Source organism: Thalassophryne amazonica, chromosome 7 (assembly GCF_902500255.1).
Source record: "Thalassophryne amazonica chromosome 7, fThaAma1.1, whole genome shotgun sequence".
Lineage (NCBI taxonomy): Eukaryota > Metazoa > Chordata > Actinopteri > Batrachoidiformes > Batrachoididae > Thalassophryne > Thalassophryne amazonica.
This window is the reverse complement of record NC_047109.1, coordinates 118,950,195-118,966,565: the sequence shown is the minus strand read 5'-3', so window position 1 is coordinate 118,966,565 and position 16,371 is coordinate 118,950,195. Positions and strand designations below refer to the sequence as shown.

Sequence of the window (16,371 nt, the reverse complement as noted above, 5' to 3'; positions counted from 1 at the left end):
CTGTGGCCAGACAAATGGATGAACTCATCAACATCGACAGTGACAAATTCTGCACAATCCAGCGTTTGTGAGGATAAAGGAACGTGCACATCAATGAAAAGGAGAGAAGGAAGAGAAACCAACCCTATATGAGAAACTGTCCTGGAGCAGGGAGGCTCAACTGTACAGCGTCCTTAAGCAGCGCCAGCAGAGATGGCCAGCTGTCAACTAAACTGGAGACAGGGACCCTGTGAGAGAGAGACACACACACACACACACACACACACACACACACACACACACACACACACACACACGTCTGTTCACAGCAATATTATGCTTTAGGTTACAATGATAAATGCACACTGCTGTATACCTCTGAACGTAGGCATAGAAGAACTGCAGCATGCAGACCTCCAGTGAAAGGTGCTTCTGTAGGAGGAAAAAAATAAAGGCATAAATAATAACACTGCAATAATCCTCTTTCATTTACTGCTAACTACGTTTGGAGTAAATTATTATTTAATGGTTATTTGCAGTTACTAGTTATTTTAGCATATAAGATTTAGTGATCACCAGAACTGGCTTTACTTGGGGTCACCACCACCACACGTTGATTTGGCACAAATTTTACACTGGATACCATTCCTGATGCAAATTCACATTACATGGAGAAATGTGGCAGGGGTGGGGTTTGAACTGGGAACCTTCTGCACTGAAACCAAGCACACTAACCACTTGGCCACCACCCCTGTTTTACACACACACACACACACACACACACACACACACCACACACACACACCACACACCCCCATTATCACATGTCTGTTTACAGGATTGGGAGGGTTAGTTTAAACGTGTATTCCGATACAGTTACTAGTTACCTGTTGAAAATGTAATCAGTAACGTAATCCAAGTACCATAATATTAAAGTAATGTAATTTGATTACTTTCAATTACTTCTGGATTACTCCAATATCAAATATGCTAATACAGACTAAAGAAACTAAGTAGAAATATTCTTGACTAGATAGTACGTTATTAAGCAAAAATAAACTGTTTCTTTTCCATGGCATGTGCTCTGTTTTACTTCACATTATGAATTAAGAGCACCACAATAGTGTTTTAAACACACCCAGTGTTCACCTGCTAAATTTTCAACAAAAAATGCCAAACAAATGAAGGATAATGAAAACTCAGGCGTGTGCGGATGAATTTTATAATTAAAAGTGGCAGAACAATATACAAAACAAAAAAAAAAGTGTACTACTTGTTCAGTAAACATAAAATTATCTTACTTTAGTCTTTCACATGGCATTCGCACCATGTTTAACATATCAGTCCACTTATTAAACTTTCAAAATAAGAACAAAAGCATCATGAAAACCATTAAGTAAATCCTGTCAGTAAGGAGGCGTGGTCACCATTTTAATTCCAGGCAAGTTAGTGATTTGCGTGCATAGAGTTCAAGAAACAGGTGGAATATGCCGGAAAAGCTGCGCATGTTGGCAAAGCCACAAACAGAGGAACAAGGGAGACAATATTTCCTTCCATAAGTAAGTGGTTTTTGTTCTTCTTGTCACTTTGTCCGTGATATTTGGATGATAAACAGCTGTATGTCTCCTGCCGTACCTGTGTCGCCCGATGATACGGACCATTAACTCTTCACTTATGCCAGGACCGGACCCAGACCGGTCTGGACCGATGCAGTTGCATCGGTCAAATTTTGTTCGTCATCGGTAAAAAAAAATCTTGAATAATCCCGAATAGTGCCGAACTTGTCCCCGCAGTGAACACAGCTTTGGTTTTCATGTCAACCTATAGTCCGTAAATTACACGGATTTTTCCAAGTTTCAGAGTCATACGGACGTACAAATAAAGTCAGATATTCAGGGTTTGGTCTGCAGCGGGTCTGTAATCAACCATTTCTGCAGCGCGACTCCACTTTGAAGCCCTGAACCATTGAAGCAATGCTTCGATCCAATGACTCGTGGCTCTTTGATTCGCTGCTCTTCAGAAGCGGTAAGTCTGCTTCTTAACCCCTCGCAAAGCCATTAAAATATCATGAGTCACTTTTGTGTATTAAAGTCACTAACTGGGACAGTTGTCTTGTTGCTGTCAAGAAACAAGAATCGTCCTCCGTTCCGTTGGCACAGCTCCAAACGCTGCGCGGCTCTCTGCCGAGACAGAGTCCACTCGGAATTAATAATTTCAAAATGGTATTGCCGCTTTAAATAAATGACACCTCTTTCCAAACGTTGTAATACAGACAAGAAACTACAATCGACTAAAACGTTTTTCCTCCCAAAATGAAACGTGCTGTATTTCTTCACAAATTCCTGAAGTGAAGCACAGCAGCTGTAAGAGCTCAGCTCAGATATATGGAAAGACATTCATGCCAATAATGTCTGAAAGGAAATGCTTTGACAAAAACTACAGATTTTGTTTATTCCTATTTATGTCCAGAGATCAAGGATCCACCATGTAGAGTTTATTATGTTCAAAGTTTAAGAATCCAGTGACAATTTCATATTTATTTACTTTAAGACTCAATAAAATGTTCAATTTCAATTTAATCGGCTTATAAAGTGCCAAATCACAACAAAATCTAAATATACTAAAACTATTATTGTATAAATATAAAACTAATATTGTACACATACCACAATTGTGATGTGTTTGTTTTAGTATCTTTAGTCATGGACATGATGAATATTGTTACCTGCTGGACTGTTTCTAATTTTGATTTGTATCAATGGAAAATGTCTTCTGTGAATCTCAATATTATTAAGAATATATGCAGTCATATTTTATTGATTTTATCAACTGAAAAAAAAAATCATATACAGATTCAGGTATAACAAAGATTTTGGCAATAAATTTGATCCTGTTTACAGTCAGTTTTTGTTATAGTGTTTTTGTTTTGGACATCATATTTATACAAATAAGAAGTGTTCACTATGGTCCATGAAGTATAATAAATATATTAAAAGAAGTGTGACAGTGTATGTTGCACACGAATAAAAGAATGAAGATTATTTAATAAGGCGTGTACGATTTTTATTTTATCATTGGGCAAAAATGCATCTGTCAGATTTCCACTCTGGATCCAGCCCTGACTTATGTCTAGTTGATATTTTCCACTGCTACACCAATGTCTAGTTAAAATACTTGTCGTTAGTGATTAAAATTGTTTGACAAGACTGGGGATTTTTTTTAATTTGCACCTTAAAATAATGAGATTAGAATGACCCGCGCTGTGCCGCTCACAGTCACACCCACACAGAGATGTGTACCCACACCACTGACTTCATGAATGAAACTCGGTCAATAAAGGATACTGTGTAAAAATCTAATATGTATATAAATGTATTGTAATGGTTTTAAGAGCTGCGTTGAACAGCAGCTGCAGGACGCCTCAGCTCAGCAGCTTGAACAGCACAGATCCGTGTAACTTTCAACTCTCATATTTGGGAATGTGTGTGTGTCAGAGTAAGTTTAATACTTTCCTGACATAATTTAATGTAATTTAAGTTTACTGGCTCAATATCCAGGTCAAAATGGCATTTTTAACACGTATTTTCGCAAGCATTTTTCTGAGTGTGTTCAAAACGCGAATCTCCATTGAAAATGCATTAACATCTGGGTACTTCATCAATATTTTGCCCGGTTAGGAGACGTCATGTCGCTGTCCATGAAGGGACGTTTCGTTTCAAAGAAAAGAAATATTATATACAGATATCATAAAATGCATTAAAATTGTAATCCTGCAAAGTAATCCCCATTTTACTAAATATACCTGTAATCTGAATATGTCTTTTTTCTGTAACTGTAGCAGAATACAGTTACCTTTTTTGTATCCTAATTACGTAACACCGTACATGTATTCCGTTACTCCCCCAAGCCTGTCTGTTTATGTACCATGCCCTGTACATAAACAGGCGTGATAAGATATTTATTACATATTACAACAAAATAAAGACAAGAACCATATAATTATCATCAACGCCATTAAATAAGGACTCATTTACTCACTACACCAACGTTCATTCAACAATTGTGCTAGTAATAAATAGCATAACACAGTAGGTCTGACCTATATCAATAAAATGGTAAACAGACGACATTTATGTAGCCATACAACGTGCTCACTACACACCAGGACCAACTAGGGGATTAAGGACCTTGCCAAGGGCCCTTAGTGATTCTGATAGGATACATATATATCCATATACGAGGTCTATTAGAAAAGAAACCAACCTTTTTATTTTTTTCAAAAACTATATGGATTTGAATCACGTGTGATTGCGTCAGACAAGCTTGAACCCTCGTGCGCATGCGTGAGTTTTTTCACGCCTGTTGGTTGCGTCATTCGCCTGTGGGCAGGCTTTGAGTGAGCACTGGTCCACCCCCCTCGTTGGAATTCCTTTGTCTGACTTCTTCCTGAGAGACTGGCGCTTTGCTTGATCAAAATTTTTTCAGAAACTGTAAGGCAGATCCAAGTGGACACCATTCGAGAAATTCAGACGGTTTTTGGTGAAATTTTAACAGCTGATGAGAGATTAAGGAGTGTTACTATCGCTTTAAAGACGGCCCGCGCCCCGAGCCGCCGTCGTCAGCCTGTTTCGAGCTGAAAACTTCCAAATTTAAGCCTCTGTTGACCCAGGACGTCGTGAGAGAACAGAGAAGTTTCAGAAGAGGTCGGGATCAGCAGTTTATCCGGACATTCCACTGTTAAAGGAAATTTTGTAATGAAGACGTGCGGACGGGATTCGCGGCGTCGGCATCCAGCCACTCATTGCGCGGCGCCACAGCAAACACCTCCGTTGGAAGCATTACAGGACAAGTTTGAACATGCCCAGCTGTTAAACAATTTCTCGGATACTCACTCGACTGAAAGCCATCGAAAACGTCTGAATCTTACGAATGGTTATCAACACGAAGGTGTTTTGCTGTGGCGTCGCGCCATGAGCGGCCGGGTGCTGACACGCGAATCTGTCCGCACGTCTTTCATTACAAAATCTCCTTTAACAGTGGAATGTCCGGATAAACTGCTGATCCCGACCTCTTCTGAAGCTTCTCTGTTCTCTCACGACGTCCTGGGTCAACAGAGGCTTAAATTTGGAAGTTTTCAGCTCGAAACAGGCTGAAGACAGTGGCTCGGGGCGTGGCGCGCCGTGGGCTGTCCTTAAAGAGATAGTAACACTCCTTAATCTCTCATCAGCCGTTAAAAGTTTCACCGAAAACTGTCTGAATTTCTCGAATGGTGTCCACTTGGATGTGCCTTACAGTTCCTGAAAAAATTTTGATCAGCAAAGCGTCAGTCTCTCAGGAAGAAGTCAGACAAAGGAATTCCGACGAGGGGGGTGGACCAGTGGCTCACTCAAAAGCCTGCCCACAGGAGAATGACACAACCGACAGGCATGAAAAAACTCACGCATGCGCACGAGGGTTCAAACTTGTCTGACACAATCACACGTGATTCAAATCCATATAGTTTTAAAAAAATAAAAAGGTTGGTTTCTTTTCTAATAGACCTCATATATATATATATATATATATAATTATTATTTATTATTATTATGTAAACGTTTGGACAGCCCTGATGATTTCCATGATTTTCCTTTATAAATCATTGGTTGTTTGGATCAGTAATTTCAGTTAAATAATCATATAGCAGACAAACACACTGATATATGAGAAGTGAAATGATGTTTATAGGATTTACAGAAATTGTGCAATAATTCTTTAAACAAAATTAGGCAGGTGCATAAATATGGGCACCCCAACAGAAAAAAATACATCAATATTTAGTAGATCCTCCTTTTGCAGAAATAACAGCCTCTAAATGCTTCCTATAGCTTCCAATGAGAATCTGGATTCTGGTTGAAGGTATTTTGGACCATTCTTCTTTACAAACATCTCAGGTTTGTTGGGTTTTCTGAGCATGGACAGCCCGCTTAAAATCACACCACAGATTTTTAATAATATTCAGGTCTGGGGACTGAGATGGCCATTCCAGAATGTTGTACTTGTTCCTCTGCATGAGTGCCTTAGTAGATTTTGAGCAGTGCTAGGGTCGTGGCTTGTTGAAAGATCCAGCTCCGGTGCAACTTCAGCTTTGGCAATGAGTCATGAACATTGTTCTCAAGAATCTGCTGATACTGACTGGAATCCATGTGACCCTCAACTTAACAGGTTTAGTTGTACAGTGTGTGGCCGACACCACACACTGTACAACTAAACCTGTCAGATCTATCATTTCTTTTTATCTCCACGTGTGTGGTCTCTCAGGTTTTGGAAACCTACAGATAATTTTAAAATGCTGCGGTCTCGAAAACACTGAATATGGCAGTGTTCTATGCATTTTGACGCCGGTTATATCACACAGCCTGAATCACAATTTCGGCTTTTGGAAAAGCACCTGGGCTTTTTCTGGCATTTTTACATAAACAAACACAATAACAACTTCTATAAACCCAGAGAATATATTCACGAGAGTTTAGGCACAATATACAAGAGTTTAATGCTGTTGTCTGTGTGGAGCCTGATCAGAGCATCTCAAATCATTTATCCTGTCGTGAGCTTTTACCCATAATGCACTGCGCACACACCATGTCCACACTAACACTTTCAAAATTAGTGCATTACTTTAAAACTAAAACATATATCTGATATTTTCACTTTATAAAACTTCAGACGTGACATTTAAATAACTTGTCTTGAAATTAGTTTGGTTTAAAATTATAACCAGAAGTTGAAACTGTATGCCTCTGGATGACCTTGGGTGCTATTGCCAGCGTATTAGTAGGGTCAAAGAAATAAGTTTTTTTCTTTTCTATGACCAGTTCTCCTTTGTCTGCAGAGGATAGAGTGTTTATTCTGGAACCAGGTTGTCTCTGTTTGCAGAGATAGGAACTGCGCATCTACTACAAAAAACTACGTCTGCAAAAATGTTAGTGGTCTAAAAATTATCAGATTCTATGGACCCTCAACTTAACAGATTCCCAGTACCTGCATATGCCACACAGCCCCACAGCAATGATGGACCCACCATCCCAATTTTACTGTAGGTATGTTTTTCTTGGAATGCTGTGTCTTTTTCAGCCATGCATCCTTGTTATGGTCCAAATACTCGATTTTAGTTTCATCAGTCCACAGCACCTTATTCCAAAATGAAGCTGCTTGTCCAAATGTGCTTTAGCATACTTCAAGCGACTCTGTTTGTGGCGTGTACGCAAAAGGCTTCCTCTGCATTACAGCATCATCCACATCTCTTTGTGCAAAGTGCGCTGTATAGTTGAACGCTGCACAGAGACACTATCTGCAGCAAGATCTGCTGTAGGTCTTTGGAGCATGTCTGTGGGTTGACTATGACTGTTCTCACCATCCTTCACTTCAGCTTATCTGAGATTTTCTTGGCCTGCCACTTCGGGCCTTAACTAGTTCTGTGCCTGTGTCTTCCATTTCCTCACTATGTTCCTACAGTGGAACTGACAGCTGAAATCTCTGAGATAGCTTTTTGTATCCTTCCTCTAAACCATGATGTTGAACAATCTGTGTTTTCAGGTAATTTGACAGTTGTTTAGAGGCTCCCATGTTGCCACTCATTAGAAGAGATGCAAAGAGAGAAACCTTTGCAAATGGCCACCTTAAATACCCTTTCTCATGATTGGATTCACCTGTGTAAGGAGGTCAAGGGTCAATGAGCTTACCAAACCAATTTGTGTTCCAATTAATTAGTGCTAAATGTATTCAAATCAATAAATGACAAGGCTGCCCAAATTTATGCACCTGTCCAATTTTGTTTAAATAATTATTGCACAATTTCTGTAAATACATTTCACTTCTGAAATATCAGTGTGTTCATTTGCTACATGATATATTTAACTGAAATTTCTGATCCAGACAACCAATGATTTATGAAGAAAATCATGGAAATTATCAGGGGGTGCCCAAATTTTGCATACAACTGTACATACACACACAAAATATTGTCAACCGGTTTTGACAATCACACTGTCACAAATCACATTAGTCAACCTCCCCATATTAAAGTAATCCTGATGTAAGCACAACAAAACTAATGCAATGGAATGAAGTAACACCCCATGTGTAGAGCTGATATCCGCGACAAACCCTCGTGGGCTTACCTTGTCCTTTCCAATCGCTGGCGGCTGCTTCAAAACCTCTTTAACCGTTTGCATGACGGTCTCTGTCCGCATGGCACTTACAGAACGAACCAGCTCAACGAGCAGCAGCTGCTCCTCACTGGCTGCAGGAATCACCTGAAAGACACAGATACCTACAGTCTGGGAGTAGGGCCATAAATATTGGGACACCAACACTGAAATATAACACTCACCTTATTTCTGACAGGAGTCTTGACCTGTTTCCGCTCGTTCCAAACATAGGCAATCGCTGCCATGAAATGAGCACCATGATTCATGGAGATTGGACCCAGCAACTCCAGGATTTGCTGACGGAGGTTCTGCACAGCAGGTGTAACATATTATCCAACTCTGGAAATGCTAAACAATTTTGTGCCACTAGTAATCGTAACTAATATGCAACTGTGTGCACCTGCTAACTCCAAAAAGCTAATCTACGATATGACTACCTTAAGTTTTCATATTCACAAGAATCCATCCACACAGGACAGACAGAAATGATATGAAGACCCATGACAAGACATAAAAATGTCACCATAACTGAAAACTGAGGGAAGTTTTCTGCTCTCAATTGTTCTGCTTCAGGAAATCAAGCCCTGTAATGATTCCAAATATTGTAAAACAAATTAAGATTTATGAGTGTAAAAATTAAATCATCCACCCATGAAGCTAATTCTCTCTGGATAAGGTTAGCAACTCTAAGTGCAGACAAGCACAAAACAATAGCAACATTAAAACAATAATTGCTCACTGTGTCTCCCAACACTACAATCTCAATAGTTCTGCAGTAATATAAAGTAGGGTGTAATAAAGTTTCTTCTCCAAGCACCAAACACAAAATCCACCATTCATGCTGGATACTGATGACAACAAGAAGATATCAGGTGAGGGGAAATAGTTAAATAAATAGTGATAAGTTAATAAAAATAAACATTATTTTGGAGGCCAGACAAATGAAGGCAGAAGAAATGTGACTGCTCGGCTCGGAGGAAGCCCAGGGCCCCCGTCTGGAGCCAGGCCTGGATGTAGGGGCCCGTCAGCGAGCGCCTGGTGGCTGGGGTTGTCACAGAGACTGGTCGGGCACAACCCGAAAAGGCAACATGGTCCTACCATCTCCACCCTGTGGGCTAACCACCCGCAGGAGGAACCACTGGTGTCAGTTGCGCTGTCCCATGGGTTGCAGTGAAATTTGAGGGCCTCAACGGAGGAAAACCCGGGCAGCAGGGACTAGGTCTGAAGGTGGCCAACGACACCTCGCTGTGGTGGAAGGAGCTGGAGCTTGTGCGGGAGATGGAGCAATACCAGTTAGAACTGGTAGGCCCGCGCCCTCCACGCACAGCCGAGGCTCCGGACCACTCTCCTTGATAGGGGTTGGACCTTATTCTTCACTGGAGTTGTCGAGGGTGTGAGGGCGCCTGGCATGTGTGGGGATACTCATGAGTCTCCGGCTGAGCACCGCTACGTTGGAGTTTACCCCAGTAGATGAGAGGGTTCCTCCCTGCGCCCTCGGATGGCAGGAGGAAAACTCTGACATTTGTTTGTGCATATGCACCGACAGCAGTTTGAGAGTATTCAGCCTACTTGGAGTCCCTGAATGGAGTCCTGTATGGGGCTCCGGCGGGAACTCTATTGTTCCTGTGAGTCATGTTTAATTAAGCTGATACAAAAAAAAAAGAAAATGCCTCGAGCAGGCCTGATTCCAATCGCTGCAGTCGGATCAGGACATTCCTACATTGTCCTTTTGAGATGAATAAAAACTTCAGGACAGCAAAACCATTTTGGAGAAATTATCTTCCACACCTCCTCCTCGAACGTCACAGTTGATTAGTCTGATATGCTATTATTCAGCACTCAAGACATGATTTCATTTAAGATAATCCCTCTCACCCAGCGAGCATGGCCTTCATCTACAGTCAAAGTATAACTGCGTAGGTAACAGACAATTGTTTGGCTGTACATTGACTGTCCTACCTTCGTGGAGCCCAGGTTAATGTTGGAAGTGGACGAAGCAGACGCAGCAGCTGGCTTCTCAAAGTTGTCGGCCTGATGCAGAACATTCCACAGCAGGGTGACAGAAGACACGATGGTATGTAGGATGGACAGGATGCCTGACCGAGCATCGGCCAGGTGCTTCTGGTCCACACTTACATGTAACTGAGAAGTAGAACATTCAACAGTATTACACAATATGTTGCACCCATATGCTGTAGCGCATGCTTGGCAACCATTTTCAGTCCGGTGAGTGAGAGTGAGAGAGAGAGTCTCTCTGTGTATATGGCTCTGACCACGCAAACACCGGTGACAGCTGACATATGCCATTTGGTCTGCTTATGTATTTTGGGTCAAGTATGAATGCTGTGAAATGGAAAGTTGATTGACAGGACAAATATTTTTGAAGAAATTTGCAATTTTAGCTAACCAGTAACAATGGATGTTGTGCTGCAATGCACCATGGGAGTTTGGGGTTTTGCGGTTTTAAATGTTATTGTGGTTCATGTTAATCTAACAGTGTTGTTAGTGTTATTGATTTATTGTGTTTTTGTAGATCAATTGGTTTATAAAGTTTAGTTAAGTGTCATGTTGCTGGTACCATAAGTGAGGAGAGTATTGTGTTTGATGTCTTCTGCTACCGTCTCTGTGTCTAAAATTAGCAGCACCTGCTTGCGAGAGAATGTGGGAAAAAACAAAAGCTTTGAGTGCGGTGTATGAGTGTACTTCGATCACACAGAAACTGGGGAGAGCTGACATTTTCCATTGGTGTGCTTATGTACTTTGAGTCAAGTATGACACTGAGGAAACAGAACGGTGATTGGACAAATAGTTTTGGAGAAGCTACAGATTTAACTAATGTTGCTAACTACATTCTGGATTCACATGCCATTCCAGCAGTGGGTGGTAAATCATATTTATATTAAAGGCGTGAGTGTGTGCATGATTTTTAGTAAGTCAATGTAAGGATATAATATAGTTGTAAACACATTAAAAATTGTGATCCATTTAAAAATCAAATGACAAAACAGAAATAATAAAATAAATTAATAATATCCTGATAATAATGACAATGGTGGTAATAATAATAGTGTGTATATGATAACAACAACTAAACAATTTATAAATACATTAAGATAGTAAATTAACATTTAAAAAAAATACATAATTAACAGGAAACAAAACAGTTATGTTCCTCTTCTAAAAATTGTTGAGGTCTAAGGTTCTAAAACATTTTCGACTCATACTATTCCAACTCATTATACAAGCTTTGGTAATTTATTACCACCCTTGAAAAAAATGTCAGCTACCTATTTTCTAAAAAAAAATTTAATAAAAAAAAAACGACCCAATTTAGAGCCTATGGATCCCCATTGCAACACGCTAGTAATATATATTAATCTCAGGCATAGGGGTGTGCAGCTACTACCTCTGACTGTCAGTCGCCAGCCCGGATAAATGAGTAGGGTTGCGTCACAAGGGTATCAGACATAAAAAAAGCTAACCCAACCATGCAGAGAACAAATCAATTTGCATACTGAATCGGTCGAGGCCCGGGTTAACCATGACTACCACCTGTGCCGTTGCCCAACAGGGTGCCTGCGGAAATTGGGCTACTGCTGGTGAAGAAGAAGAGTAGGAGAATGTCTCCAGAGACAGCGGGAGAAGAGGAGAAACAGAAGGGTGGAAGAGTCGGGACTTTGAATGTTGGCAGTCTGACTGGTAAATGGAGAGAGCGGTTGACATGGAGAGGGAGAATGTAGACATACTGTGTGTGCAAGAGACCAGTTGAAGAGAATTAAAGGCAGGAGCATAGGAGGGGGTTTAGGGTTGTGCATGATGTCATTTTAAAGGAAGAGTATGTTAAGAGTGTGTTGGACGTTAAGCGAGTGTCCTGAGGGTGATGACTGTGAAGTTGGAAATTGAAGGGGTGATGATGAATGTCATCAGTGCATATGACCCACAGGTAGGTTGAGAGATGAAGGAGAAAGAAGATTTCTGGAGTGAGTTAGGTGAGGTGGTGGAGAGTGACCCAAGCATGAAGAGTGGTGATAGGAGCAGACTTCAATGGGCATGTTGGTGAAGGAACAGAGGTGATGAGGAAGTAATGGGTAGATATGCTATCAAGGGCAGGAATGGGGAAGGGACAGATGGTAGTTTGCAAAAAGGATGGAAATGGATGTGGTGAACACCTACTTTAGGAAAAGGGAGGAGCACACGGTAACATAAGAGTGGAGGAAGGTGCATACAGGTGAGGAGATGCAAGCAGTCTCCAAGAAATTGTCACCTTGCAGTATCCAAGAATTGGAGACTGTAAGGTGGTGGCAGGAGAGAGTGTCTTTAGACAGCATAGGATGGTGGTCTGTAGGATGACTTTAGAGGTGAAGAAGAGGAAGATTGTGAGAACTCAACAAAGGTTCAGAAGAGGGCTGTTCAACTCCAGTCCTCGAGGGCCGGTGTCCTGCAACTTTTACATGTATCACTGCTTCAAACACACCTGAGTTAATTAATGAGGTCATTAGTGGCACTCTGGAGAACTTGACTGCATACTAAGGACCGTAATTCCAGCCATTTGATTCAGGTGTGTTGAATCTGAGGAAGTTGAAGAGCCCTGGATTAGATGATGGAAACTGAAGGAGGAAGAATGCTGTGTGAAATTCAGTAAACAAGTGTGAGGAAGCAGCAACGGAGAAGCAGCAATTTTGGACAACTGGAAAAGTACTGCAGATGTGGTGAGGGAGACAGCTAGGAAGGTACTGGGTGTGACATCTGGACAGTGGAAGGAAGACAAGAAGACTTGGTGGTGGAACTAAGATGTCCAGGAAAGCATAAGGAGAAGGAGGATGGCAAAAAAGAAAAAGAATGGGACAGTCGGAGAGACGAAGGAAGTAGACAGGAGTACAGGGAGATGCGGCGTAAGGCGAAAAGAGAAGTGGCAAAAGTGAAGGAAAAAGGCATATTGCGAGCTGTACAAGAAGTTGATATTAAGGAGAGAAAGTACTTGTACCATTGGCCAACAAAGGGACAGAGCTGAAAAGGGATCTGCAGCAGGTTAGGCTGGTAAAAGATGCACATGGTAATGTGCTGACAAGTGAGGAGTGTGTGCTGAGAAGGTGGAGGAATATTTTGAAGAGCTGATGAATGAAGAGAATGAGTGAGAGGAAAGGCTGGATGATGTGGTGAGAGCAAGTCAGGAAGTACAAGAGATTAGTAAGGAAGAAGTGAGGGCTGCTATGAAGAGGATGAAGAGTGAAAAGGCAGTTGGCCCAGATGACATTCCAGTGGAGGCATGGAAATGTCTTTGAGAGATGGCAGTGGAATTTGTAGCCAGATTGTTTAATAACGGATGCCTAAGGAGTGGAGACAAAGTGTGCTGGTTCCTATATTTAAGAACAACGGTGATGTGCAGAGCTGCAGTAAGTACACAGGAATAAAGTTGATCAGCCACAGCATGAAGTTATGGGAAAGAGTAGTAGAAGCTAGACTTAGAAAACAGGTGAAGATCTGTGAGCAGCAATATGGTTTCATGGTGAGAAAGAGCACAACAGATGCAATGTTTGCTCTGAGAATACTGTTGGAGAAGTACAGAGAAGGCCAGAAAGAGTTACACTGGGCCTCATGTATCAACGTTGCGTACGGCGATATTTGAGCGTATATGGGGTGTACGCCAAAACGGCTGTGCTACTTGGCATTTATCAATGTGGTCGTTGGCGTACGCTGTGCTGAAAATATACACCAAAATGAACCAGCACTGGAATCCACATAAAAATGAAGATGATCAACATGATAAACAGTGCCATTATACAAATCAATGCATATGTTACATAAATAACACTTTTCTGATTATACTACATAATAATCAATACAAATCCCACCTTTGCGGGATTGTTATGGAGCACGATCTGTGGCTACAGCGCTGACTGCAAAGAAAGCACTGCTCACCTTTTTCTCCAGACTTCGAGCCTGGAGCCAGAGCAGCGCTGAGCTTAACTTCATGTGGTGTGATCGTTTTAGACTATGAAATTGATAATTACAACTGTAGTTTCGTCATTCCCTTAATTCGCCCGTGCAGCAACCAGGTTTTCTCGTCTCCATTCGGTTGTCACAATGAAATAAATACAGAAATACATTTAAAAAATAAAGAAATCTGACAGATTAGGTGTGTCTTATTAATTGAGCGAGCAAATAGCCACATGTCAAGAATTATTGACATGTGAAAAGAGAATACAGTGGTCCCTCGCTATAACGCCGTTCACCTGTCGTGGCCTCGGAGTCTCGGAGTATTTAGTCCAATTTTGCATTCCTTTTTTTTTTTTTTTTTTTTTTTTTTTTTTTTTTTTTTTTTTTTTACAGTGTTCTGTGTTCTGCGTATCTGTTTATAAGAATCTTGTTGCCCAGAAGAGAAAAGAGCACCAACAACTACTCATAACTGTGTTTGTCACACGGAAACAAACACCTGCTGCAGTGAGGTGTGAGTGGGAAAAGGCGCAGCGTCAGGACGCAGAGGCCTGATCTGTGACATACTGGTCAGTCACTATTAATAATTTCTTATGTGTCCGACCTCATTCGTTGATCGTTAAAATTAATTTGTTAGTTCTAAATACAATCATAATTATTTATAGGAAACGTTCTATTTTTATTTCTCAAACAAATGTTTGGGCCTGAAAACAGTTTGGTCTTATTTCCTACTAAGGTTTGAACTTTGAGAGTGTTTATACACGAGAGAAAAGTGAGAAAATGTTCATGCCTGATTGAGAAAGTGTATAAACTGTGTCGTGAGGGGTTTTACAGCTTTGAAACGTCTATAATTGTAAAAAATAACGCTGACTACGTCTCGGTTTTGCGTATTATGGGCTATTTTTTAGAACGTAACTCCAGCGATTAATGAGGGACCACTGTAACACTTTATTGATTATATACTACAAAACAACTGATGCGACGGCCGCTTTTGATGCTCTACTGGCACGCGTCGTGATTGGTGGAGTTCTTTTTCATTGCCGTCTTCCCGACTTCCATGTTGTAAAATGAGGGTGTGTCTGAAGCGGAGTCTGAATATTTATGGGCGTGTTTATTATAATTACGATCGTTTCCACCCGCCGCATTTATCAAGATCACGTCAGGCGTACGCCAGAAATGGGCAGGTGCGCACTGCTTGATACATGTCACGGCGACTTTGGTGTATTTCAAGTTTACGCCGTAAATTTACACCACAAGTGCGCAACATTGATACATGAGGCCCACTGTGTGTTTGTGGACTGAGAGAAAGCTTATGACAGGGTGCCAAGAGAACAGTTGTGGTATTGCATGAGGAAGTCTGGAGTAGCAGAGACATATGTTAGGGTAGTGCAGGACATGTACAAAGACAGTGTGACAGCGGTGAGATGCACAGTAAGAATGACAGACTCATTCAAGGTGGAGGTGGGATTACATCAAGGATCAGCTCTGAGTCCTTTCTTGTTTGCAGTGGTGATGGACAGGTTGACAAATGAGATCAGACAGGAGTCTCCATGGACTATGATGTTTGCAGATGACATTGTGATCTGTAGTGAGAGTAGAGAGCAGGTTGAGTCTAGTCTACAGAGGTGGAGATATGCTCTGGGGAGCAGGGTAATGAAAGTCAGTAGGAGCAAGACAGAGTACATGTGTGTGAATGAGAGGGAGCCCAGTGGAATAGTGCTGGAGGTAGCAAAGCTGAAGATATTGTGATTCTCCACTTCTCTTTGGGAGTGACGAGAATGGACAAGATTAGTAATGAACATATCTTGCCTCTACTGGTGGTTGGCTCTCACTGCGGTATTGTATCACTTCCTGTTCCGGAGCACAGCGGTGTTTTTCTGTATCTGTTAGCTGTTTAATCTGCGCAGTTAGATTGGTCGAGTTATCTAGATTACGATTTGTTTCCCAGTGTAATCTTTACGTGCCTTAACTAAAGCACTCCTTCTGCTGAATCACCTCTAAATTATTTACACATTATTCACTTTGCGTGTTTTTAGGAATCCGCTAGCTTAGCGTAGCTACTAGCTCTTAGCCGATTTAGCATGGCGGCTTCTCCTGTCTCTCCCACACTTTTCTGCTCTGGGTGTGAAATGTTAGTTATTCCTCGGCCTCCTTTAGCAGTAATGGTACTTGTGATAAGTGTAGCTTATTCGTAGCTTTGGAGGCCAGGCTGGGCGAATTGGAGACTCGGCTCCGCACCGTGGAAAATTCTACAGCTAGCAAGGCCCCTGTA

General features: G+C 41.3%; 1 protein-coding gene across 1 annotated transcript in view; it reads right to left on the bottom strand.

Moving 5' to 3' along the window:
- The window catches only part of dop1a (DOP1 leucine zipper like protein A), a 156,802-nt gene that overhangs the window by 57,879 nt on the left and 82,552 nt on the right, over positions 1-16,371 (bottom strand). The window contains 4 exon segments of the mRNA XM_034175420.1: positions 356-411; positions 8,136-8,270; positions 8,348-8,473; positions 10,125-10,307. Coding sequence (XP_034031311.1) covers positions 356-411; positions 8,136-8,270; positions 8,348-8,473; positions 10,125-10,307 — 500 coding nt within the window.